Source organism: Aulonocara sp. 'chitande type north' Nkhata Bay, linkage group LG22, assembly GCF_057382095.1.
Source record: "Aulonocara sp. 'chitande type north' Nkhata Bay isolate Kocher_YH1m ecotype deep benthic linkage group LG22, A_spYH_male_GT1.1, whole genome shotgun sequence".
NCBI classification, from domain to species: Eukaryota; Metazoa; Chordata; class Actinopteri; order Cichliformes; family Cichlidae; genus Aulonocara; species Aulonocara sp. 'chitande type north' Nkhata Bay.
The window spans coordinates 23,780,261-23,805,628 of record NC_141364.1 but is presented as its reverse complement, the minus strand read 5'-3'; the positions used below and the strand labels follow the sequence as shown (position 1 = coordinate 23,805,628).

At 40.0% G+C, this 25,368-nt stretch overlaps 1 protein-coding gene across 1 annotated transcript; it reads right to left on the bottom strand.

Annotated features, from left to right (window-relative positions):
• Positions 1-591: 591 nt before the first annotated feature.
• ptp4a2b (protein tyrosine phosphatase 4A2b) lies at positions 592-24,389 on the bottom strand. Its single transcript, XM_086279693.1, has 7 exons — positions 24,235-24,389; positions 7,057-7,350; positions 6,522-6,630; positions 6,348-6,440; positions 6,122-6,252; positions 4,582-4,656; positions 592-3,564 (listed from the first exon to the last, which is right to left on the bottom strand). The coding sequence occupies exons 2-7, from the start codon at positions 7,059-7,061 to the stop codon at positions 3,462-3,464; spliced, it is 516 nt and encodes a 171-aa protein (XP_086135819.1). The 5' UTR covers positions 7,062-7,350; positions 24,235-24,389; the 3' UTR covers positions 592-3,461.
• Positions 24,390-25,368: the final 979 nt, after the last annotated feature.

The window sequence follows — 25,368 nt, the reverse complement described above, 5'->3', positions numbered from 1 at the left end:
AGATTAGAATGTCTGAATTCAGCTGCTTTGCCAACACTAGATATTCATTTTTCATTCATATTTTTAAACCTCCCTGAAGATAGCTGTTGACAGTTAACCATGTCACACATTGCTCAAGCCTTTTAAATTCAGCTGATTTTTGTTTTATATTTTTTTTTTTTCCACACGCCCTCTCCTCTATAGAGAGAGATGTGTGCTTATTATTATATATTTTTATTATTATTATTTTTAATCAAGATGTAGGTGTGTGTTTTTGAGCTTATGGATAACCACTACAAACATGTGACTTAGCGAATATGATGATGGACAGTAAGTATGATATTAAGGATTCAAAATGAGCTCAAGCTTCAGCGTGTAATAGTTCTATGAATCCATTTAACACTGATGGGGAACATTTTTCTCCAGAATAATCGTTTTTACTTTTGTCTTTTGCTTAGTTTTCCAGTAATACAGTTTTATGTGTACTGAGGTGTTTTCATTGTGTTTAGTGCTCTTTCTTCTAAGGAATGGAAACTTCCAGCACTCGCCGTTTTTAGGTAATAGTAAAGGATTTTTGGCAACATGCCCATGTAGAGTGCAGACAGGCACAAGTCTGTTTTAAGTCGTGTTTTAATCTCCAATTTGTGTTGTTGCAAAAGTAAAAAGGAGGAAGAGACGCATTGCAACTACCAATGAACTGTCATCGCTCTCAGCGTGAGTGGAACGACTTCACTGCTCACGCCATGACACCGTTTCAGCAGCAGAGGGGGCACTTTCAATTGTTTGAGGTATTGGCAGGAGTCGTGATTACCACTTGAGATTGTGAGTCATCGCTCGGTACCTCGGTGTCCTGTGCTTTCCACGTGGTGCTGACTCACTCTCAGATGAGGAAAGGACATGGGGGAGTTCCTTTGACAGACATGTCTAATGAGAACATACTGTCTCGGAAGCACTGATTGCGTTGATCACTAAGTGCAAGGTGAGAGCCGGCGTTGTTGTTCAGTTTAAAAAACAAAACACAAAAACAAGGGGGGGGGGGGACGGGGGGGGACAAAGATGACATTTTGCTTTAAACATCTGAATTTTCCAAATAAAATGTAATTTTTTACCACATGACTAAACCAATACCCACATGTGAAAAAATATGGAGAATGTGTGGGTAGGCAAAGTGTGTATCAAAGCCATTCTAAAAGCAAGTCTCACCTCAGCACCTATGTTTGTAACACCTTTGGGCACTTGTCATTTTAAGTGAAAACATAAAAATACATGTACAGAATCACCAATCAGAGAAAAGACAAAGAAAAAAAGCTTTTAAAAAGCTTTCCGCAGCCCTGGGAGAACTTCCACCACCTCTACTGTTACAGAATTGTTCCATGGATTTCAATTCAGGATCCTTGGAATGTGATGTGTCTCATATATGCCTCTGGAAGTACTGACTCATCCTGGATGGCACTGTCTGACATTACATTTCAAACCCACTGACTGTTATGTGTTGATTTTAAATGCACACCATCTTCATACCAGAACTTTTAACAATGACTGGCACAGGAAGTAGGAAGTTTTGGTTTAGATATCCTGTGATATCCAAGTGTGTCATACTTTAGCATAATGAAGCAGGTATTTCAAAAAGCATGGGTAAGGAATCAAGTATGGGTAAAGAGGGATCGGGGGTTTGTCGGGACTGCAGCTGGACCCTTCCCCTGATATCAGCCAGATACACAGGAAGACCAGAAACACTGCAGCCTTGCAAACCCAACAAGACAACCGCACAATCCAACAGGATGTACAACCCCTCCCCCTGAACTTTATTCTAAGCCGTCAAACACAAGGCCTGGGGGCCAGAACTGGTCCTGCTAAGTCTCTAATTCAGCCACTGAATTGTTTTGAAAAACCTTTTCCCTCATACATTTTCCAGCTTTTCCTACTTCTAAAGAACAAAGTAATTTACTAATAAAGAAATTAAGATTTCTTTTTAAATGCATATTATATAAAGATATCTCAGGGATTGTGTAGGTGAAACGTCTTTACACTGACTTCCCATTTAAGCTCAAAGTACGTTGCATGTGGCCCAGGAAATGAAATTAGGCTTCACTGCTCCAAACAAAGGAAACCATGCATTCCCATGGTTTCCTTTTAGATGGATCTCTTACAAGCTCCTCTGGTTGAAGTGAACTTTTAGGACAGCGGCATTTAGGCAGGGACTTCTTATCTGCCACAAGCACCATACGAAACACCCATTTCACTACACATCACGCCCGTGCCCACTCAGACTGTGACAACCTCGGGGGGGTGGGAAGGAGACAAGTTTGCTTTTTATTTGAATTTATTTATCTTTAAAGAACCAATATGAATTGGGGATGTTTTCAAAATGGGTACAATGATTAAAAAAACTGACCACTTTCATTCTTCTCCAGCTTGACTTTCAGATTGAATCTTAGGCTCTGTGTAAGAGTTTAAATACGCATACCTGTAAAAAGTCCTATTGTAGCCCCAGAAGGGAGAGAGAATGAAATTACAAGTACCTGTTGTAGTTACATTTGTTTTTTGTTGTATTTTTTTTTTGTTTTGTTTTTTATTTTTTTTAAAACGGCCTGGATGATAATCTGCAGTTCGTGTGTATGTGTGCGTAGGACACTCAGCAGGGTTTGGCGGACATATCTGAGGTGGACTGATTATTGCACTCCAACAAGATTTAAAGAAAAAGAAGAAAAAAAAAGAGAGAGAGAAGAAGAAAAAAGACATGGCTCTCAAACAGATAAAACTAAAACTATTGGATGACAAAGTGTCCTTGCCCCTGCCAAACTCTTAACTGCCACACATATCTTGTGAATAAATATTACAGACATATTCAAACTCAGTGACCCCTTAAACTGAAAGTGACATTAAAGCAAGTGAAGGGTAAGAAGAAAAAAAACATTACTGCATTTTTCAGGTGAACCTTTGAGTTTTGTGCAAAAAAGACACAGTCACAATGTGTGTTTTAAAAAAGAAAAAAAAAAGAAAAAAAAAAGTATGTCGTTCTGGCCCAATTATAAAATATCAATAGTGGAAATCAAAATGAGAATATATAATTTCATCACCACATTTGTGTAAAAATAAACATTCACAAAAAATGGAAACTGTTATCCCATGATTAAAACTGGAACAAAAAAAAAAAAGTCAAATAAAAACCCCATAAGAGACAGGATGGACTCAAGTTGAAAAATTCTGGCCCGTGGTTGAACAGTATAAACCGAGTGGCGGGCCTATCTGTGTGCTTTAACCTTCCATTCATTGGTTCGGCTGGTGGATCCCCAGATCTGGACTCATTCATTTGATCACTCGCTTCCTTCTCAATTAACCATGACTCAGTGTTAACAAATCATCACAATAATTACTGATAGCACTCTCCGTGTTTTGTTTTGTTTTTTCTTTTTAAATCTCTCCCGTTATCGGAAGATTCCCCACTAGATGTGCACAAGAAAGACGCACTGACAGGCAGCCTACTGAACGCAGCAGATGCTATCCTTGCACCGCAGACGCATTTTGGGTCTGTATTTCTCGAGGTAAAGAAGCTGTTTGGAGTTGAAGGCTCCACGTCTCTTCCTGTGAAAACAAGAAAAGAAGGAGAGGCTCTTTAAATAACGTGACTACAAAGAATGCAGCACATTAAAACATGACGGTGATTACAGGAGTTATAAAAGATTGACAAGCATTTTCAAGCGAGTCAGAACTAGTACTTCTGAATTCCTAGAACTCCATCTTCTACTTTGGCGTAAGGGCTTAAAATGGGAATTTCTCAGTGACTCAAGTGTACTGTCATTGGTCTAGATGGGATCACATGATGTTTTGGTGCAGCACACTGCAACTGGCATATTTAAAGCAAACAACACACCTATGTAAACAGCATACATTAAAGAAGGACTGTCATTTACACAGCTAATGTCAAATAGCTCTTCAAAAAAAAAAAAAAAAAAAAAAAAAAAGATAAAACAAAACATGCTAGCATTTCCTTTCAACTGCTTGGGCCATCCAAACACAAAAAAGTAATTAAGATTAAGCAGGATTACAGGAAAAACCACCAAGTGAATTGTTATAGTTACTGGATGCCATCTTTGGGCACAGAGCAGCACATGCTGGTAATGTGGGTGAAAGGCACATATTAATCAGGCATTTCAGTCCACCTCACTTGCCAGGTTATCTAAATTAAAACAGCATAAAAATAGGTCCCTTTTAACTCTGATTATCATGAGTCCATAGCTCTGTTCACAGCATCCTTCAACTTTTTGTTGATAGCCCAAATGTTGCTATGCTGTCAACCAACTCACTAATACAGTGCATTAGCTTTCCAACCAGGGAAGGAAAAACAAAAAAGTTCTGAAAGCACCTTCCTCCCAAAAGGACCTTTGATATCACCTAGCAGAAAAAAAAAAGTTCCATGACTCTAAATCCCTCCAACTTAAATGCATTTAATCATTTCTTTTGTTTTATGGAGGTCTGAGTTTTCAGTATCAGCACACCTTGTGTCTGATTTACACTGCAAGTCTCTTAAAAAGGCAATGATCTTTGATAAGACTTGGCCTCCTTTTATGGTTCTAGTACAAAAGCAAAGAGTATACTTACTGTCTTATGAACTGCACAGCATCCTCATACTTCATCCCACACTCAATGAGGGCTAAGGCCACCAAGACTGGAGCTCTGTGAGGTGAAGAAATCCAGTGGACCACCAGTTCAAGCAGACAGAGCATCCAAGGAAGAAAGAAGGAGAAGAGAAGATTAAATGCCAAGAGTCACATGGTTCCACAGTAATACGGCGGTGAAGGAATGAGAAAGGGGCGTTTAAACCTGAAAAAGAGGCCTGGGAACTCAACAGGGGTGCACAAGTACACTGTTGCCCTGCTGGGGCACTGTGCTCACACCCTGAGCCTCAAACACAAAACTAACTGATGAGTTACAGTAAAAGGCTTCTCCTTTCTCACAACAGGAGATGGGGTGAGAAAAGACAAACATAAACACTTTCCAGACCACTCGGCAGGTTAGAGCTCAGTGCTGACAGCAGTTGTTTTAGTGGCTTTTTTCTCACATACAATTCAAGACAGACAGAATGTGAGAATGTTGTGTGGACTCTGTTAAAAGGCGGCACATAACTGCTGCCTCCTACACTGAAGGCTTAAGTGTTAGCCTGTTTAAAGCAGATCACACTGCAAGGCAGAAATCTCATATGACTGCAGTAAACAAAGTACAGGAAAGAAGGAGAGGAGACGCAGTCAGAAAATGCCAGTCTAACCAATATTGGGAATTAGAAAGTCTCTGGAATGCCACAGCAATGCAAAACGCTAGAAGCCATTGAGAGCAGATTGGCTAACTCTGCACTTGTGGTCAGGAAAGACATTTTCACACAAACACCCCCCATGTCATGTGCTTATGCCTTATTTGTTTTCACACTTTGTGTTGTTATTCAGCATAACTTGTTTGTAATTCACTGTCACACTGGTTTCTGACTAAGAAGTGTGCATATTTTCATCTCCGGAAGATCATAACTAGATAGAATGTATTCGAAAACTAGCGCTTCCCCCCCCCCAGAACCAATGTCCGGCTGTTGTAGCTAATGATAGTGCTCAGTAAAAAGACAATCAGCTGCTTAAATGATCTCTAACAGGAGGAGAAAAAGGAGACAATCATTTGAGTTACTAAATGAATCACTAATGAGTATTGAGGATTCAATTCTGGAGGTGGGGGTGAAAGGCAAGACCAGCCAATGCTGTGTGATCAATAGTGAAGAAACAACAAGTGAATGCTTTCTCTGACCACATCTCTCTGGAGCTACTGTTAATACCGCAGCAATAAAATGGTCCCTGGTCACACTAACCAGATTACTAACAGGGCGGGAAAAAACAAAAGGATGAGATACTGGGTCAAATGGGCTGCGTTACACAAGGGACAGGCTGTGTTGCTGCCTTAGAAATGGCACGTCTAACTTTGAGAACAGATGTCTCAGTTATCTCTGCAGCCACTTTGATATGGACCCAAATAACCACCTTCTAACCCTCTAACTTAAAACATACCACTACATTTCTCATTTATTGCACGCAGGACTGTTATTTGGGCACGTAAGAAAAAAAGAGTTTTGGTGAAAAGGAGGCCAACTGTACACCATACATACCGTCCGAGGCCTGCCACACAGTGTACGGCAATGCAGCAGCCGGGTTGCTCTCGAAATTTGGTGTTGAGCAACTTGAGCCAGTTATCCACGATCTGGGTGGGAGGAGGGGCACCATCATCAAAAGGCCAGTCCTAAAGCAGAAAACATCAATCGTCATCAAATAACTTAGTTGAACAGCACAAACATCCAGTAAGAGACTGCCACGAAAATGTATGTCAACACTTACCAAGACCTGTATCCCCTCTTTCTCTACTGGAGCCTTATCATAGGTGGCATCACAAACTCTAACCAGAGTGTTCACCTCAAATTTTTTCAGTTCCTGGCAGAAAACGTGAAAGGGTGCATTTGAGACAGAGCCCTGGGAATCTGATAATCAGCAATAACACAAACGTAAGCATACCTCGGTGAACTTGTTAAGTGTGGCGTTGGTGGGGTTGTGGGTGATGAGGAACCTCATGCGCTCGTAGACAATCTCAACTGCAGCGGGGCGGTTCATGTTGGCGAGACGGCTTTAAAAAAAACAATTACAATACAAAACTCTTACAAAACAAAAGCGACTTTTGGCTCAGAAGTCAGCAAAAAAAAAAAAAAAAAAAAAAAAAAAAAGAAAAAAAAGAAAGAAAGAAAAGAAAACCCTCAAAAAAAAATTTGCTAGGAAACGTATGTTTTCATGTAGGGTAGAATAAATAAAAATGACAACACGTGGAGGGGGGGGGGTCGCTCAGGAGGACAACAGGTATTCACTATGGGATGATGTACACAGAATGATAACACAAAAGAAAAGGAAAAAACAAACAAACTAGTCCACAGTACTTTGGGATTTAAAAAAATAAAATAAAAATACAAAAAATACAAAACCAAAAAAAGTTAATAACAAAAAATAATAACACAGAAGAAGATGAGGAGACTATCCAGGAGTCATCCAATCAGTTTACCCCATTCAGGAGAGCTGTTTGTGATTGGCTGTTCAAGAAGAAAGTAGAAAGCAAAGGTTTTTCGTATCGGTTGGGACAGGGCAGAGCAATCAGGCCAAGGGCTACGCAATATCCCAGAGGGCCTTTGGGAAAAGTCAGCAGTTCCTAGTGCGCTGGCAGTCAGGGGGGTTTCTGGGTAGCGTAGTCCCTCGGGGGGCGGCCGATTCACTTCTCCACAGAGGTGAGGTGCTGTGCCTGGCAGAACTCTCCGCTCACACACGCCATATAGGTACGGCTCAAGTCAACACAGAAACCCTGTGAAGAGAACACAGAAAGGGAGACTTAAATGTAACGAGATCGCACACAAACAGCACCCATTTATTTCAAACAGATAACCAGTGTCTGCACAAGCAGGAGGCCACCGATTCAGGTCGTTACAGAATATGATACTTGTTAAATTTGCACATCTGCAGCTGATTAATGGTAATAACCACAATACATTTTGCATATCATGATTATATTTGACTATTAGTCTGGAGATTAAATATACCACATGTTGACTTTTGAGCACTGGGTGGACAACAGTACAGATTAAAGGAGCCTTTAATAAAGCAGATATAAATCTGGAATTTCAGTTTATACAAGATTATTTTTCCTCCCCATCAAAAAGGCTTTCTATAATAACTAGGGATATATGACTACATTAAACAAGTGATTTTAATTAACAACAAACTAAAAAGGTCAAAGTTAAACATCTTCAAACATTGTTGAATGTTTTACGGAAACCACCAAAACTGCTGATCACATTCTTCAGTGCCTCCAACAGCATTTTAAAAGCTGCTGAAATGTGTGGCACTTTGCAGCCTTGCACAACACTGTTCACACGCACAATGTCAGATTAGTTCACCAAGTGTGGTTAAGTGAACTGTGCTAGCATCAGCATGCCTCTTTCCTTGCAGGTTAGCTGCCACACACTTCTGCTGAAGTTAGGCTATGCCAGATTAAACTACATACAACAATTTAGATCAAAATAACACACCAGTGTACTAGTTTGAGTCTGTTCTTCCACATTACTCATTTACAAATCCCAATAGCAGAGTCACAGGTGGCAGGTGACTACCCAGCAGCCCAGACTCATACATACAAACCATTAGTTAATCCAACTAGTATTTCTGAATCTAACCAACAACACCACCACCATTACTGAAGTGTCTAGCCAACAAGCTCACTTCCCTAGTAATTAAAGGCATACATTTCAGTCTTGATTAACTGAAACATGATCTGCGGTCTGCTTGTAGTTGTTGTCAGTGTTTTCACTTCTCAAATATCAGCTTCTGGAATTTGCAACATAAAGGTTGTTCCATGCTGTAGAGGTTTACACATTCACAGAAGCAAAAGATCCTATTTTTGATTCCAGGGGTGGACAAATCCCCTGGGGCTGCATCAGGAAGGTCACCTGGTGCTAAAAACTCAAACATGTGGAGCTACTTGCTGGGACGACCCCCTGTGAATAACAAAGCAGCTAAAGGTAGCTTTAAAAGAACTAAAGCACAACGACAGTGTATAGACACTCAAAAATCCCCATCATGACTGTTTCTACCTTCCAGCCAGTTAATCCTGCAGTGAAATGAACGCACCTTTGGATTACATCACTGTCAATTCACCACCCGTCACCAAAATGGAAAACTAATAATATTCACAGCATGGAGTGCAGACACTTCATAACAGTGTCTTTCAGAACAGGTAATGTCTGGCCTGTAACTGGCCACGGAGCAGCTGAACTGTGCCAAGTCCTTGACAGTCTAAATCCAGCCGCCACAAACTGGCTGGAACCTTCTCAGAGCAATATGGGAGAGAGGTGGGGAGGTAGCATTTAAAAACAAAACAAAAACGGCAAGAGCTGACTATCTCTACACCTACCACACACCAGAGTGTGTGTGTCTGCGCGTGCGTACGTGCGCTAAAGAAAAAAAAGAAAAAAAAAGGCTCGGACGTTAGCACCATGTCACAGGCAGCAGTCACAAGGTGCGGATTAACGGGTGGGCAAAGCTTCAAACAGCCCCAGCATTTCAATCCCATGCTCCCCTTTTATAAAAACTTATTTTGAATGAAACAAGACTCTGTACTCTCAGCTGCTTTATATAATACATTCAAATATTAAATAAATTGAGTGACAGCTTTTTCCATCTTTAGCCTGTCTCAAGTCAACCAGCCTGATATGTACTATCAACCACACCGCCACTACACAAGAAGTGTGTCAACCCATGGAACAGCTGCAATGGCACTCAAAGCAGCCTTGACTTTGTTTGCGCCTGTGTGTTGGTGTGTGATGGCCAAGATCATCTGTGATGCCTTTAATTACCACCACTGAGCCCGACAGAAAAGAGTGTGGCATGGCTACAATCTGACAACTGAAGCCTGGACAAAAGTCGGGCAGGCTTCTAAGGGTTTTTTTTGTTTTGTTTTTTTTCCCCCCCCATCAGCTCCTAATCCTCCAGAAATGAAAAGGACAGATAAGTGGAGAGACGGGGCAGCTAGCATGTGCTTTTCACCTGTGAAACCTGACTGAAAAGGAGGAGAGCAGACTAAGAGACTGGGAAAAAAAATAAAAAATAAAAAAATAAATAAAAGAAATTAAAAAAAACTCCATCAAAGAACAAAAGAACCAGACACGCACACAAATACACACCAAGGACACCACAATGACAGCTTATGCTAAAAGGATGAAAAGCAACTGGATTGTGGATAGCTGCTCAGATGGACCAAGTGACTTCATACAGTCTGTGTTCCAAATGCTGCCACAAGAAGGGTTACAGGTGTGCGTGTGTGTGTGTGTGTGTGTGTGTGTGTGTGTGTGTGTGTGTGTGTGTGTGTGTGTGGGGGGGGGGGGGGGGGGGGGGGGGCAGATGGGAAACCCCATTTTAGAATTAGCACAAGTGTATGCGAACTAAAGCACCTCAGGGCCAGGTGCAGAACATGAGGTGTGGCTAAGCAGCAAGTATTACGCTAAATGCAGTCTCAGTCGAGCTAAATTCAGGCGCTTCATGTTTTTGTTGCAATCCCTTCTCACCGTACTCACTACCTAGAGCTGTAATGATTACATAATTCACTTGTTGATTGACAGAAATCTATTACGTTTCTGCTATTTTGTTTGTACGTTTCTATTTGATTTAGATTCTATTTGTGCCGTACGGTCAATAGTACACACAGGCAGCTTTGTTTGTGCAGATAAGACCAGTGCATGTGCTTTTTAAATGAATTATTAAGTGATCATTCATAAGTTCTTCCTCTGTGAATATTTTATTAACAAAGCACTTTGTGATCAATAAACAACAACAACAACAACAATACAATGAGCAGCGTAAGGTGAATTCCAACGTCATCGTTATAGGCGATGTCGGCACAGGAAGCAATTCCAGGCCCGAGACCACAGAAAGTCTCTGACATAAGGTACATAAAGCAAAAAAATAAATAAATAAATGAAAAAAGAAAGAAAAAGAAAGAAAAAAATAAAAAATAAAAAAAAGTGAAAAAGGCAAGGGTCCCGTATTGAATCTTCTAAGCTTTGAGGTGAAAACAAATGACAGCAAATGCGCAAACTTTCAACTCAAACCCAATAGCCATACCTGGCTATTTGTCACCTATTCATAAATTGCCTTACATAACAGAAGATAAACAAGAAAGTCGGAAAGATGAAGAAAAGTTTTGGCCACCAGTTCTGACTAAGCCTTTCAGAGGAAGTAAGCAAACTGTGGTAACACTGGGCCTGCCCAGCTGCTGCCCAGTCTGCCATCACAACATTGTCGGGAATGCATGCAAATTACTGTTGAAATTTGCAAACTGGTTCTGCAGCTATGCACTGCTTAGATCAGGGAAGACGGAAGAAAAAAAATGCACAGAGATACACACCAAATGTGTTTGTACAAGCCAAGTATGTTTAACCACACAGGAAACGAGCAGCCGTCGACAGAAAAACCTTCAAACTGTAGACCGAAAGCGTGTTAACGATCTCTCTAGTCACTTCGACATGAATGGCTGGTATAACTTAGTGGAAATGTTGTAAGAATGCTAGGACAAACTACTAATTAAAAAAAAAAACAGGCTAAAAATGTTTAGCCTGTATTTTGCTAAATACAGGCTAAACATTTGCTGCAGCTGCTCTGCCACAAAACAGTGCAGCATACACAATTTCACAAAATAGATATATGTAATACAAATAGAAAAAGAAAGTTCTAGAAGGTGAAGACAGCCTGAAATCATCAGAGCTCATGATGCTAAGCTTTTCCTGTCTGGTTAACCCCAATTTTATTTACAAATACAAACTTAACCAATACCATTTTGTTTGTATAAATTGGCAGCAAATGAAGCAAATAAAATTTCATTGCCATTTTTAAACCAGACCAAAACACCTACTAAATGTGAGAACCACATTCAAAATCATCAACGAACATTACTTTTTAAAAATTGTATTTAACTAAGATTGCAAAAATTACTAAATTATCTAAATGTGAGATTATTTTATGAATACTAGAAACAGTATTATAAAGAACTTGGGCTTACAGCTGGCATTTTGCACATGCGTGTCCATGTATAAACATATATTCTAAATTGGGAGAAAGGTCACTGAGTAAAGGCAGAGGCCCACACAATGGCTCAGAGAAAGCTCCCTTGGTGCCCTGTTCAACATCACGTGTTCACTGTTGGAACAGGGCTGTTGGAGCAAGAAACAGGGGAAAAGGACTGAGGCTGGATGGGAAGAACTTCCCAAATTGATTGGTCCTCACCAGAACCCTCTTAAGAGTAACTAAGGCAAAGCAACGGTAGACAGCGAGTAAGACTGTGAGGACGAGAGAGCGAGGAGTTCAAGTATTAGCTGATAAGGACTGCAGTATCTCAGAACAGAAAAGGACACGCAAACCTAAACAGGTGATAAAAATGGCAAAAGAATGGGAACCAGGGTGTGGGTATCCTGCAGCTGCTAACTCATTTTCTTTTTTTCTGCTTGATTCATCAAACTGTCTGGTGAAATACGAAGTCAAGTCAGACATAAAACAAACTAAATGAATATGGCATTATCCTGTAGTGCAAGATAAGTGGTAACTAAGCTCAGAATATCAACAATAAAACGCTGCAGGTGGCAGCTGTGAAGTTATCACAGCTTAAGTGCATGAAGAGTAAAGTGCTACAGTGGGAGTGCTAATTAAAAGGCTTTCGCCATGTTAAGGATTTTACTGCAACAAGACTCCATAACTGCAAAGCTAAAGCTGTGAGAAGCTCTTGTTGGCACTTGATAGCTATCAGGTGGGCCGTCTCCATGACTCTCCCACCAGGACTACTATACACACACACGCACGCACGCACACGCACGCTGTTCACATAGTGTAGCTAGCCACAAGCTTAGGAGTGGGTGAGGCAGGCTGCTCTAAAATTAGAAAGACAAATACATCAACACACAGAAGTGAGACATGGAATACCAAATGACGAAACAGACTTTTTATACAAAATGTCTGAGTACATCCTCCCCCCATGGTGAAAAATATTAGTTTTACATGCATCCCAGTCTGGTGGTTTGAGGTTAGCTTAGGCTCTCCGTCTTTTACTGACGCTTTGTCTGGAGCCAGACTGGGCATGACCAGACTGTACTGCCTTGAAGCAGCTTGAGGCCTAATTTTTGCCATGAGAGCCAAGTCGAAAAGTACAGGAGCACACCTGTCATGTGAGGAGGAAAGGGTGAGAGGGCAAGCTGGAGGAAACCATGTTCACTGACATGACAGCAACATGCAATGATAATGAAAAAAAAAGCTCTGATACACTCACCTACATGCTTGCTGCACCCACCTCATTCTTAGAATGCCTTCACAAATAATACGACACTTTGTATTGACAGCAAAGTACTAAATTCTCCCTTTACCTCTCTGATATGACGGGCACTGATGTGAAACTCGAGAAGATTGAGAAGCGCTGACAGCTGCAAACAAACGTAGAGAAACCACGAACCAGGAGGAGCACAACCGGAGCCAAGTATCATAGAGACCTGCCTTCATTCCTGTGGCCTTCATGAGAGCCAAATAAAAGATAACTAATATACTTGGAAATGTCAAAGAGGACAGAGACAAAGAAATAGTACCACGAAGAAAGCCAGCAAGATGTCATTTGAAGAGACATCCTGTAAGGACATAACAAGAGATTAGCAAGATTAGAACAAGAGGGGAAAAGAGCAAAAAGAGTACAGAAGAGAAACAAAAAGGCAATGGGTAAAAACTAGCTGAGATAAATCAGAGGATCACCCAATGGTCCAGCTGGTTCCTAGTAGTGACATCAATACAACCAATAGGCTGGGTGGGTGTATGTCACCTCAAACTGGAGCAGCCCTAACAGTGTTCATACCAAAAACCCAAGATGAAGAAGAAAGCACTACACTCACTACAGCACTACTGTTACTGTAAGACAGTGCTAAGAAGGGGGAAAAAAAAAAAAAAAAAAAAAAGAGATAAAGAATGAAAAAGCAAGAACTTAATGCTTTAGTGGGAGAGAAAAGAGTTGATACAAACAGCCGTACTAGCACACACACCCCAACCTTTAGAACTTAAAAAAAAAATAATAATAATAATAAAAAAAAAATTAAAAAAAAATACACTTAAGCCAATTACAAATTACCTGCAGACCTTTGGTTTACTTGTGGGTGGGTGTCAAACTCATATGTGGAGCAAGAGTAGGTTATGGTTATTCATAGCGAGCTTTGATGATTGTCCGTTTTCCAAGATGAAAATGTTTACTGTATGGACCACTTATTTAACACTGTAACAAAATATGCTCCCCCAATATTATATTATATCACAATCACCCTTCCATTTATTTTACATGTCACATGCTGGGTAAAAACCAATCATGAAAAACAAGGGTCTAGCCTTCAGGTGCAGCTGCATGACGACTGTTTTTTCCTGTTATTTTGTTGTTGTTTTTTTTAAATAACCCTGCCAGCTGGACCGGGAGAGGAGAAAAAAAAAAAAAAAAAAAAAAAAAAAAGAAGAAGAAGTAGTTAAAGGGTTCCCCCCCCCCATTTACACGAGACTAAAGCTTGTTCATCTTGTTACAATGAAACATTCTACCAGAAAACCTCAGGTCCTTTTCCTCTAGCAGAACAATGTCCTCCACCACGCTGCAAAAATTTCTCAGGTTCCCCCAACTCCTCAAATCCCAATTCAATTGAAGGACCACAGCAGGTGCCAGATAAAGCCCATTACACAAGAAGCCCCAGCATGCAGGACCCAAATGATATGCCGAAATTGTTCCATATGTATATACGTGTTTCAAAAAAAAACAAAAAAAAACAAACAAAAAAAAAACGCTTCATTGGCATTTTATGATGGTGTCTATCAAACTAATTCAGTGGATTGAGAATTTGTGCTACAATGGGGGAGGAGGAACAAACGAACAAACAAACAAAAAAAAAACAACCCATTTTCTAATAATTCCAAGGACAACGCAATACCCATGTCAGTACAGGTTATGGTGACAGGTCACCAAAGTATTCAACAAACAGTACAAACATTAAAAAGAAATGGGCAGCACAACACGCCCTTGTCATCAGTCACGCTTGAAAAAGCAAAGACATACAGGCAAGCAAGCATGCAAGTAAACATGTGCACAAAACTACAAAAAAACAAAAAAAACAACCCCCCCCCACAAAACCCTACTCTAGTTCAGCTTCTACCCCCCTTTTTGCCTCACCAGTCCCTTCCCCCCCCCTTCATAGTGTAACAAACAAACCAAAATCCCCAGACATGCTTGAACAAGACTGTATTAAGGGAGGGTGGCCCGTATGCAAAAACTCCACTGGGAACTCCAATAGTGATTCCAAACTGTTGTTGTGCCTCCCATGAGCTGCACACTCCTGGGGATTTTAGAAAGAAGAGGCTCAGGCTGGAGGTGGGAAGAACTGGTGTGCGCCCATTCAAAACGTTTCTGAGAACAGGAAAAACATTTCTTCACCTGCCATGCGGGTTGAGGTTGGAGTATCAAAGCTGGATTATACAGCAATGCGTAAGCCATTTTTCCTAGTACTACCAGCACAAGTGCAGAGCAAAATATTGATAGGACAATACGTGTCATTAGTTGAAAAACACTTAAGGATATTCTGGTGTTAAAGTTAACCAACTTGGTGAAATCAATGGGAAAGTGAATTAGAAATCTAATCAATTGAATTGACCAACTGAGAAGTAATAACACAAACAATACAATGATGTAAATAAAACACTGAGGTATTATACGTCATGAGAATTGATAGAATAACAGGACAAAACATTTGTTGTTTTCAGGCTGATTGAGACATCGCCGGCCCTTGAATCCTTATAATCAGGATGTGAATCACAGCCGGTCATGTCTGTGTTTACCTGTGTCAAGGTGGCACTGCACAGACATTGTGACAAAGACCTGTGGTGTGTTTAGTTTGAAAAAAAAAATAAAATAAAAAAAGCAAAGATGGGTATTTTAAAAACCAGACTAAACCTCAGGGAAAGGCACCTGCTCTCCCTCTCTCCATCAAAAAGTAAAAGTGCTAACAGCAAGTGGAAAGGAAAACATTCCTGTTGTTAAAACCTGTGTGTGGATTGCCACGGTTTCATCAGGCTACAAATAGGTTGGGTTAAAGAATGGCCCTCTATGAATCTGTCAGCCAGCCGATACGCATATATCCTCAGGACTGCCCAGCAGCTGGACTCCTCAATCCACAGCAGACCCTCTTTAAAGGGTTTATAGACTCACTGAAACTCACTAAACTTGCTTACATGCTTTTAATTTTCAAACAGTATTGAAAATACATGAACTGCCAAAAGGTCTAGCACCTGTGTAGCAACTGTCCCAGAAAAAATAAATAAATAAATTAATTAATTAAAAAAATAAAAATAAAATGCACCTCTCCGGTATAGATGATCATTATATAAAAACTAGTTCTGTGCCCATTCAGGATGCACCCATTCTAACTGGTTCACCTTTGATATGGCTGCTTTCATCAATCATCATAAGGGGTGTAACAAGACTCCAAAACCATGGTTAGGTTCATACTTGAGTTTCTCCCCCCAACCCCTCTTTTTTAAAATCAGAGGCCACTTGATCGCCATAAATATTTGAAGCTCAGTTACTCTGATACATTTGCATTTCCTTATCTGAGCATGCTTCAAATATTACAGCTTTCGCCCCATTAGCACGTGCTAACTAGGCCTTTAAATTGTATAGCGGTTGATATGGCTCCACGTATATCTTGTATAACTCAAGTCTAGGATCGATTGCTTAATTATATTTTTAAATTACTCAATAAAACCCATTTAGACAAAAATAAATATCAGAGATCTGTCTTAATATTTTAGTACTGTAGCTAATCATCATGCAATTGCTAAGGCACTGTTATAATATTAATAGATTCTATTCATCAAAAGCTGCTCATACTGGACCTCAAATTAAAAAAAGATGACTGTGACATGCATTCATTTAATCACTCTATAGCAATGCTTCTTAACTGTAGAATCAGTAGTTTTATTCAAGCATCCATATAAAATGGTTATGGTATGGATTCATTTCATCACTGGACTAATGCGTAGTTAATATAAACGCTGACAAATACTCTGGGGAGATGAAAATGACTCAGGATTGGGATAGTTTCCTCATTCACACACAGTCCTTACAGTAAAATAAAAACAGAAAAAAAAAATCATACACCATAATTGGGTGACATGATGCAACATTAGCATAATAGCAGTAGTGCAGCAGTACGTTTTTAAATGATTGTGACAAACATCTAGAAAATACATTTTAAAAGAGTGCATTTGCTTTGTTTGTAAATAATTATCATGCTAAGGTGGTAAACAGGATGGTGTTTTCCTGTTACAGTTGGAGTGGTTAAAAGCGCTTTGGTATGTCTCTTATTTAAGCCTTTAGGGAAAGGTGATATACTGGTTAGGCAAGGCATTTTCCAGTAAGTAATGTTTAAAGACAAATGCATTGTTAGGACTTAATAATTATAGAAAACAACAAGAACAACAACACTGATGTAGGTAAGTCATGGGACTTCACATCATAATCACCTGTCACTACACATTTTCCAAGAACTGCCCATCTAACCTCATTCAAACTGTGGCAGCACTTTTCTATTTATCCCAACAATAACCACTGAAAGTAGACCAGTCAGACACTGATGCTGTCCAACCATTTTCAGGCTTTAATCCATGCCCCCACCCCCTGCAACCCTGAACTGGTTAACTGAAAGATGACTGGTTGCAGGTTAACAGCTAGATCATTTCCATAAGCACAACTCACGATTCTGCTGGTCTGTCTGAACCATAAACAATCCGTGATCCTGGAATATTTTCCAATCGTAGAGCAGTCTTCTTCAGAAACACCTGGTTAGACGTACATACTGTAGAACAGAAGCTGCATTGTTTACTCACGGTACCAAGACAGCTAATTCCTCTTTGTAATTACGTCACAAAAATCACTACTGATAAGCTATAACAGATTAAACTGGCAAGCGACAAATTTGCTTAACTGGTCAAATGGACTGGTTTCCAAAGCAACTCTGATCTAATCCTCATAAATACTGACTAAAACATTTTTAATGGCTGGGAGTAACTTAGGCACATTTATTAAGTGTCTCTTGACAAACCATGGACCTTGGTAAACCTTGGTACTCTAGTATAGAATAGCGCTAATACTGCTGACCTTTATAAAAAGGGGAAGCATTTTTACTTCTTAAAACTTGCAAATCACACAAAGAATACACTCGTGATTTTTCAGAACAGTGACAGCAAAAGTTAGAAGAAGAAAAAAAGAGGATGTCAAATGCAGCTGCCATGTCTACTTATTTTGCATCTTGATTAGATCTACTTACTGGCAGCCAAGTATGTTATGTTGTGAGCGGGTGTAACTTTTGACAGAGCTTATTATAACTGCTGTGCAATAGCCCTTAGAGCTTGTGGTGTACAAGTCTATATGAATTATTTTTACAAGAACATTTCCTCATTTATATTTCTGAAAGTATAAGAGTTTTAAGATATTTGAATAAAAATATAAGTGTAATTGTCAGTGTTGCTTTTAAATGCCAAGCTTATTTTGCTGACATTGTCATAAATGGGCAGTCTCTTTCCAATCCCTATTCAGAACAGCAGGTTAGCTCTCTGTAGCCCTAAAGCACAAGAGGTAATCTTCCTGCAGGGAACTTGCTGTACTGCCTTTTTTTTGTCTGTGTAAACTGGGTTTGAGAGAGGGAGGTATGGGAACATGTAACCCCCACCCTCTATGTCCATGAACAGACGAACACCCACAACACATGCACTTGCACATGGCAAAGCCCACTTATCACACTGCTTTGCTGCCTCTGAGTGAGCACAGATAAACAGTGTAACGATCAAAGGCTTCTGATAGAGCTTAGAGGGGGAGGGCAAAGACTGATCCATCTCTGGAATACACTGAAAGAGACCAGGGCTCAGCACCTTAGAAATGGGAATGAAAAGGTTGAAAACATTTAAACAAAGGTCTGTTCTACCCTCACATAATTGGCCTACGTCCACTTTTAATCAGTTTTCACAAAATAGGAAAAGAAAAAAAAAAAAAAAAAGACTGCCCAATTATATGTTAAACAAAAAACACTTTTTCCCTGCGATTTCAGTGAGAATCAAAAGTGCAAATACACAAAGGAAACTAATAAAAGAGACAAAAGGTGGTAATATAAAGTGTTTGTGCCAATTGCGTGCGTCAACAAAGGCTGGGCAAGTTACCAAATGATACAAGATTGAGATACAAATGGCAGGAGCACCAAATCTACTTCTGAGATTGTGGACCAGCTCACCAACTGAAAAATCCATGGTTTGAAAAATAGTAAATAACAACAATGAGGTACCGCAGAGATTTCTACTTACAAAATCTCCAATGCTTGGATGCTGCGGATCTAAAAAAATACAGCAAATTTTTATGGTGTGCATACAGAGATGAACTAGCAAAAAACGTTAGTGGGGAGTTCCAGTTACAGATCAGAAAACTTTAAACCGTTTGTACCCAAATTCGTTACACATTTTCCCGAAGTTTTAAATGACCACTGGAAGACTTTTAAAACTCATCCATTCATAACAACTCAGATGCTGATTACAAAGTTCAGCATTCATCAGGCTGACGTCACCATCTGCACTTTGACTCCTGCATTTTAAAGTTAAATTGTGGAGTCTTGGTTGCAGAAAACTTGAGGAGCAATAACCAATTCCAAATACAAAAATCACATTTGTTTACAAGAAAACTCTAAACCTTCAGTACCTTTACGGTTCTATTTACATAGTATATAATAATAATAATGTGTGTAATAGTTGCCATTACCAAATATGACTCCAAAGACAAGGCAGTAGTTTTCTGGCTTGATCTGGAATATGGGTCGCTGGACTATATTGAGCCATCTGAGCGCCTTTGATAAGTTATAATCTCATCTCACAATCCTAAATCTGCTCCAGGATGACATTTCTCAACACAGACAGAACACAAAGCAGCAACGAGACACACCTTGACCTGCATGCTAACATGTGAATTACGCACTGAAAGTCAGCATAAAGACGCATTTTAACAAGAAATCTAAAGTGCTGTAGCCAAAGAGTCAACTATTCATGGAATTATTTTTTAAGTATTTGTTCGGTTTTCAATTCTGGAATTCAATTGTTCACCTTTTTTTTTTCCTCTCTCTTTTAAACACACAGAAACCTAATCTCATCACTACTTCCTTTAATTTAGAATCGTGATGCAGTAAACAGTCTCATTTACCTCACTGTTCCTAATTGAGCAACACTGTCACTCAATTTGGCAAATTTTTGCCGTGTATCAGAAGCAAAATGTTGACTCATTTTCTCTGAGGGATCACCGGAGGGTGCCAAAAAATTAAATAAATAAAATAAAAAATCACAGCACAGCAATTACAACAATCAATACCAAATTATTTCTATAGTGACTTTTTTAATGATTAAAAACATCTACCCCTTCTTGCTGGACAAAGTTCTGAACATTTGCTGTGGTCACATCTTCTGCATACTGGCCACACAGCTAGTATGCAGAACATGTAGCTATTAATAAGTATAAGCTGCCACTGGCCTCCCTAATTGTTGGTCCACAAATAGTGAGGCTGTTTTGTGCTGACCATTTCTATATCTATATCTATATATATCTATATATATATATATATATATATATATATATATATATGCACCTTTTTTTACTTCCTTTTCTGGAAATTTGGAAGGCCATAAATATTCACAATAATGCATTTCTTATTAATTTTATTGCTTAATGTGACAGTAACCAAAGACCGATTAAAAACATTTGCTAGAATAACCAACAGTAAGTAGAACTCTAAGACTGCCAAGAACAGTGAAAGCTTCTAGTTCCAGTCAATTCATTATACAGAGTTCCAAAATAAGAGCTAATACAGACTTGGAAAAATACAGATAAAAAAAAAATCTTCATTTCATTTTGATTGTGATGATTTTTTCCCCCCTCTAGCATATATGGGTAAACAAATAACAGACTTTCACAATTGGTGCATCCTTAAGAACAGGCAAGTTAAAATACAAGGTGTTCCTTCAACATTCCAGCTAACAATTACTTCCACTCTAGCAAATAACTGACAGCTGCTCCTGTAGAAGTTAACTGCCTTGTTGTTTAAAGGCACAATGGTTCTTGTTTACAAGTGTGCCAGGCTTATGGGTTCATTTAGCTATAATTGATATGTGCAAGAGTCAATTCATGACAGATTTACAATTTAAAAAAATAAAAATAGAAAATAACCCAACATTAAGAAAAGTAAACTTCCAGGACTGTCTAGAAGTCCATTTCTGTGCCGAGACCAACGCTCAGCAACAGACCGAGCCAGTAAAGAGAATGTCTGCTCGCATTTTTGCCGGGAGGTGCTGATCCCACCACAACATCAATTCTTCTGACATTTGGAAACCAACTGCCTTCTGACAGCAGCATCGGGGGATGCCTGTTGCCATATCAACAATTATCCCTGTGGTAGCAACAAGTGCTCCTGCGGGGAATATGGTGTCTCTTGATAAGAAATCAAAAAGGAGCAATGGTGCTTAGTAAATGCTTACAAAGTAAAGCTAAAGAAGACCTAAGAGTGCAGCAATAATGAGAATTAACGCTTGTTTATATGCTGTCATCAAGGAACTTTTTTTTCTCAACTAAAAACCAACAGCCCCTAACAGAACCATAAATCACCTTATGATCTCAATTTAGCTCATGGTAGCAAATCCATCTTTTTTGAGATTATAGCCACAATGAACACACTAGTTTGCGAGAGGCACTCACGGGGTGGGGGTGCCAGTAACACACACACCAAAAAAAAAAAAAAAAAAAAAAAAAAAAAACACCTAGGCAATGGGCAAACAGAGGGTTTGTTGTCTGCTTCAAAAATAGCACCGTTTTTAAAATCTGAGAAAGCAAGCACCTACACACAGCTGCTCAAACAACAATAACACATATTACTATTGCATGTTCTGGCACAGAACTCCGTGTTCCCCTGTTAACTGCAGCTCTGACAGCTGTAGCTAAACAAGGCAGGTGTAAACACAAAAAACAAAGGAGGATCCTATTCCTACCTGTTGCTATAGTTTCAGCGGGAACCCCTGCAACAGCAATCTAGGAGAGGTGTCAATCTGTGAAACACTGCCAGTGCCACTGAGCCTGCGCCTTTGCTTTACCCCAACACTGTGGCAACAACAGTAAACACTGTGCCGATCACTGCATGATTCATTAATCCACACACTTTGCAATAAACGAGCTACTCACAAAAAGGTGCCCACTAATGCGTAACTACATATGGGCTTCACTTAATCGCTTTGAAAAGAGGTAGCACAAACAGTGGCCAACTAATCTTAGCTTGCCACTTTATACCAATTTCAAAACAACTTCTACTGCAGCCAAAGATAGGAGTGAGCCCATTGTAAAACCAAAAACGTCGTGTTCCATTCCCACCACAGATAGGGAGAGTAGCTAAATTTTAAAATGTGTTTAAGCAGTCAGTATGGAATGGCCTCCTCTGCTCTACCTTTCAACACTCAGTCACCCCCCTGTGGCTTGATGGGCTGAAAGCCAGCAGGCTACAACATAGGTGTTCTTCTCCCCCAGTAACACTCCTTTGTAGGCTGATATCAAGTTACTGCACACTGGGTTCACCTTTCACAGTTACAGTAACCAAGGCTGAGAACTTCCCATCTTGTCACAGGGCATTTTCTTTGCTCCTAGTAGGCATAAATTAGCAACCAACCAGCATATTAAGTCTTTAAACAACAAGTTTGATTTAGCTGAGAAAATAGCAAAACTCAAATAAGGATAATTCAAGTTTGGCTTACAAAAGTTACAGGTAATAGAAGTTTGCCTTGCAGAGTCGGATCACAAAAATGAGTGCCCACCCAAGCAGTATAGGGCTGACTTTAGCTGAGGGATGTGCTATATAAGCAGATTGAGTGAGAGTTGCTATTTCTAGATTGGCCAGAGCATCATGTGTCAATTAGCTACAAAATAAAGCGGGTCATCTGTTCAAACGACCTACTTCCACAAAGAATAAAATGCTAGTGGAGTCTGAAGACTGCAAAGCATTACAATACTGAAGTTGTGAAAGTCTAACCTTTTATGAAGCAAGAGTATAGACCTTATTGATTACATTACTCACTGCAACTTTCTATTATTTCTGTTGTAGTGTCCCAACATTCCCTTAGCTTTTTTTTCCTGAATGCAATCACTCATCTCATCCTATCAACAGGCAAACCAGGTCACCTTGCAGTGACTCATAATCGGGAGTATATAATTAGCTTACCTGTTACACCAGTTACTGATTGACTCATCCGCCCTGTTGGTAGGATGGCTATTCACTTGTATTAGCCGCCCACTAGAATTTACTACCAGAGGGGAGCCTCAAATCAGTGGAAGGTCATAAATTGAAAACTGAGAGGCATGGGAATGTGCCGCGGCCTTTAGTGTCACAGCTGCTCTAGTCAACTTCCTCCCGAAATGCATTTCCTCATTTCACTTCAACCCACATGGCTAAATGGTTGGGCGCTTGCTGTTTTAGGAAACCAGACGAGGCTAAATTATAGACCCACCTAACTCCAGTGTTGGCCATTTTTTTCTCTCCTTCTTTCGTCGAAACCGAGCAAATTTTCCGACTCCAACCAGACAGCAAGCAATAAAGACAAGGAGCACGACAGTCCAGTAGCCGCGACGACAAACAAACAGACATGACAAATCGTTTGTCGGTTTAAGAAAAAAAAAAAATCAACCCGTCAGCCTGGCAATTGGCCTTTAGCATATGGGTGAACTATACTGCAGGTCAAGATTTTGTCACAAAGGGCGGAAGGCAGCTGGCTAGCTTAGTCGCCATATAGTTACCACGCAGCTTTCCACAACTACAAATAACTCAAGCATCTTATACACATAACAGTAGCACTACTAGCCAGCACAATTGTTAATGTTAACACAAGTATTCATTGCCAATATGATACACGTTGTTCAGAAGAAATTCTACGGTAACCTGTACACCCTTGCACCGTGTAGCGCTAAGGTAGCGCTAGCACTTGTGGTATTCCGAACGACGGTCAGTTTAGAAAACACCACGTTATGAATACAACTAAACGTATCCTGTTCTAAAAGAAAAACACAAGCTATGACATAGTCGTGTTAGTAGTCCTAATGCTAGTCAGCGATTTTCTTCTTTAGGGAAAAAGCCATAGCCGCGATAGCAAGCTAGCGCAGCTATGTTAGCTAGCGGGCTAGCTAACGCACTTTGCTTTTAGCAGCAATCTTTTAGACCAGCAGCACTGCAACAATCAAGACAAAGGTAATTGACTCAAGTGTGGATATCACGGATGTCTGAGGCAGTGAGAATGAACATTCATACCTTTAACGGGATTTTCAACACCGATTGTAGCACACGATTAAACCGTCTTAAGCTTTGCTCTGCGAGCTACCATTAACGTGGCTACATACTGGACACTATTCTCGGACGACTCCTCATGCAACTTACTTTGGCTGCCCGGCAGTGTGGCGATCACCTAACATATGGAACTCAACTTTTCAGTGGGCTCTAGCGGATCTATAGCACTAGAATTACATTCAATCAACGCAGAAAGAAGTTCCCAGAGGTTTGCTGAGATCTTTTAGTCATTGAGTACTTACAAAGAGCAAGCTGAACATTGAAATCCCGTGACTACCCCGGAGAAAGTGGAGGGAGTGCAGAAAGCGCTGTCAGATCGCCTTTTTGTTCCTCTTTAGTGTGGCAGCCTGAGATCTCGTCGGAGGTCGGGAACTGTTGTCGGGGAGGAGCCTCCTCCTCAGTTTGTACAAGACCTTCAGGGACCGTCGGAAAAATGTCGACCAGGCAGTGCGAATTAATAGTCAACAAAATGAGGGCCACCTGAGAAATCTGCAAACCTCGGAAAACTTTAAACGACAGACGCGTGTATCCCAGATCATCCTAGCATTTTTTTTCTTGTTTGTTTGAGTGTTTCCTCGTCACCAATTTAACTATCAGGAAGCGGAAACTGGAATAAAGTTTAAGTGACATGCATGGCAACGTCTGAAGGGATTAGCTTCAAGGTCGTTCCTCACTTTGCTTTAGTGTAGGTAACTTTTCATATCTTCTATTACTTCTCTCTATAACAGCACATGTATGTGCATCAGGTTGTATCTGCGGTCACTGCGCCAGAATTACCGGGATCTCTCGAATGCAGCATGGATGGTCTGACGTCAGCACGACGTAAGAAGAATCCGGTTGACTGATGACAGCTCACCATGGTGACGACAGTTCCAGCAAGTAATAGCACCATATTATCCCTGAACTCATGGGCTGTTTTTTAAAAATAGATTTTATTCTTATCTAAGCACATTTTGGATTGGCTACAAGAACCGTTTTGTTTCGAAAAGTACAGACTGTTGAATCGCCTCCAGTCACGCATCAGAGTTAGTTTAGTTGTTTTAATTAAAAGCCAGCTCATTCATATGTTTGTTTATCCACATTTAATGTAGTTATCTATCCATCCATTTATACTCTTCTGCTTACGTGATAACCCATATATTCAACATGCAAAATATTTATGCAAAGATATGTGTTGCTTCCATCTACATCCAGCGAGCTGACCTGAAAAGGAAAAGTCTACCTGTTCCTCTTTTCAGTCCTAAACTTACTATGCAATCACCCATCTCTCTGAGGCCTGAAACGCTGTTTATAATTGTATATCTCCCTCTAGTGTCAGTTCTTTTACGTGCAACAGATTGCTCCGCACACGAGCTACTGAATTTTTACTAAGTGTT

What these genes read in the sequence shown, in the direction of transcription:
- ptp4a2b (XM_086279693.1), bottom strand. An exon ending in CACTTAACAAGTTCACCGAG is followed by an intron (nt 6,441 to 6,521) that starts GTATGCTTACGT and finishes GTTTTCTGCCAG; the next exon opens with GAACTGAAAAAATTTGAGGT. An exon ending in AAGAGGGGATACAGGTCTTG is followed by an intron (nt 6,253 to 6,347) that starts GTAAGTGTTGAC and finishes TTTCTGCTTTAG; the next exon opens with GACTGGCCTTTTGATGATGG.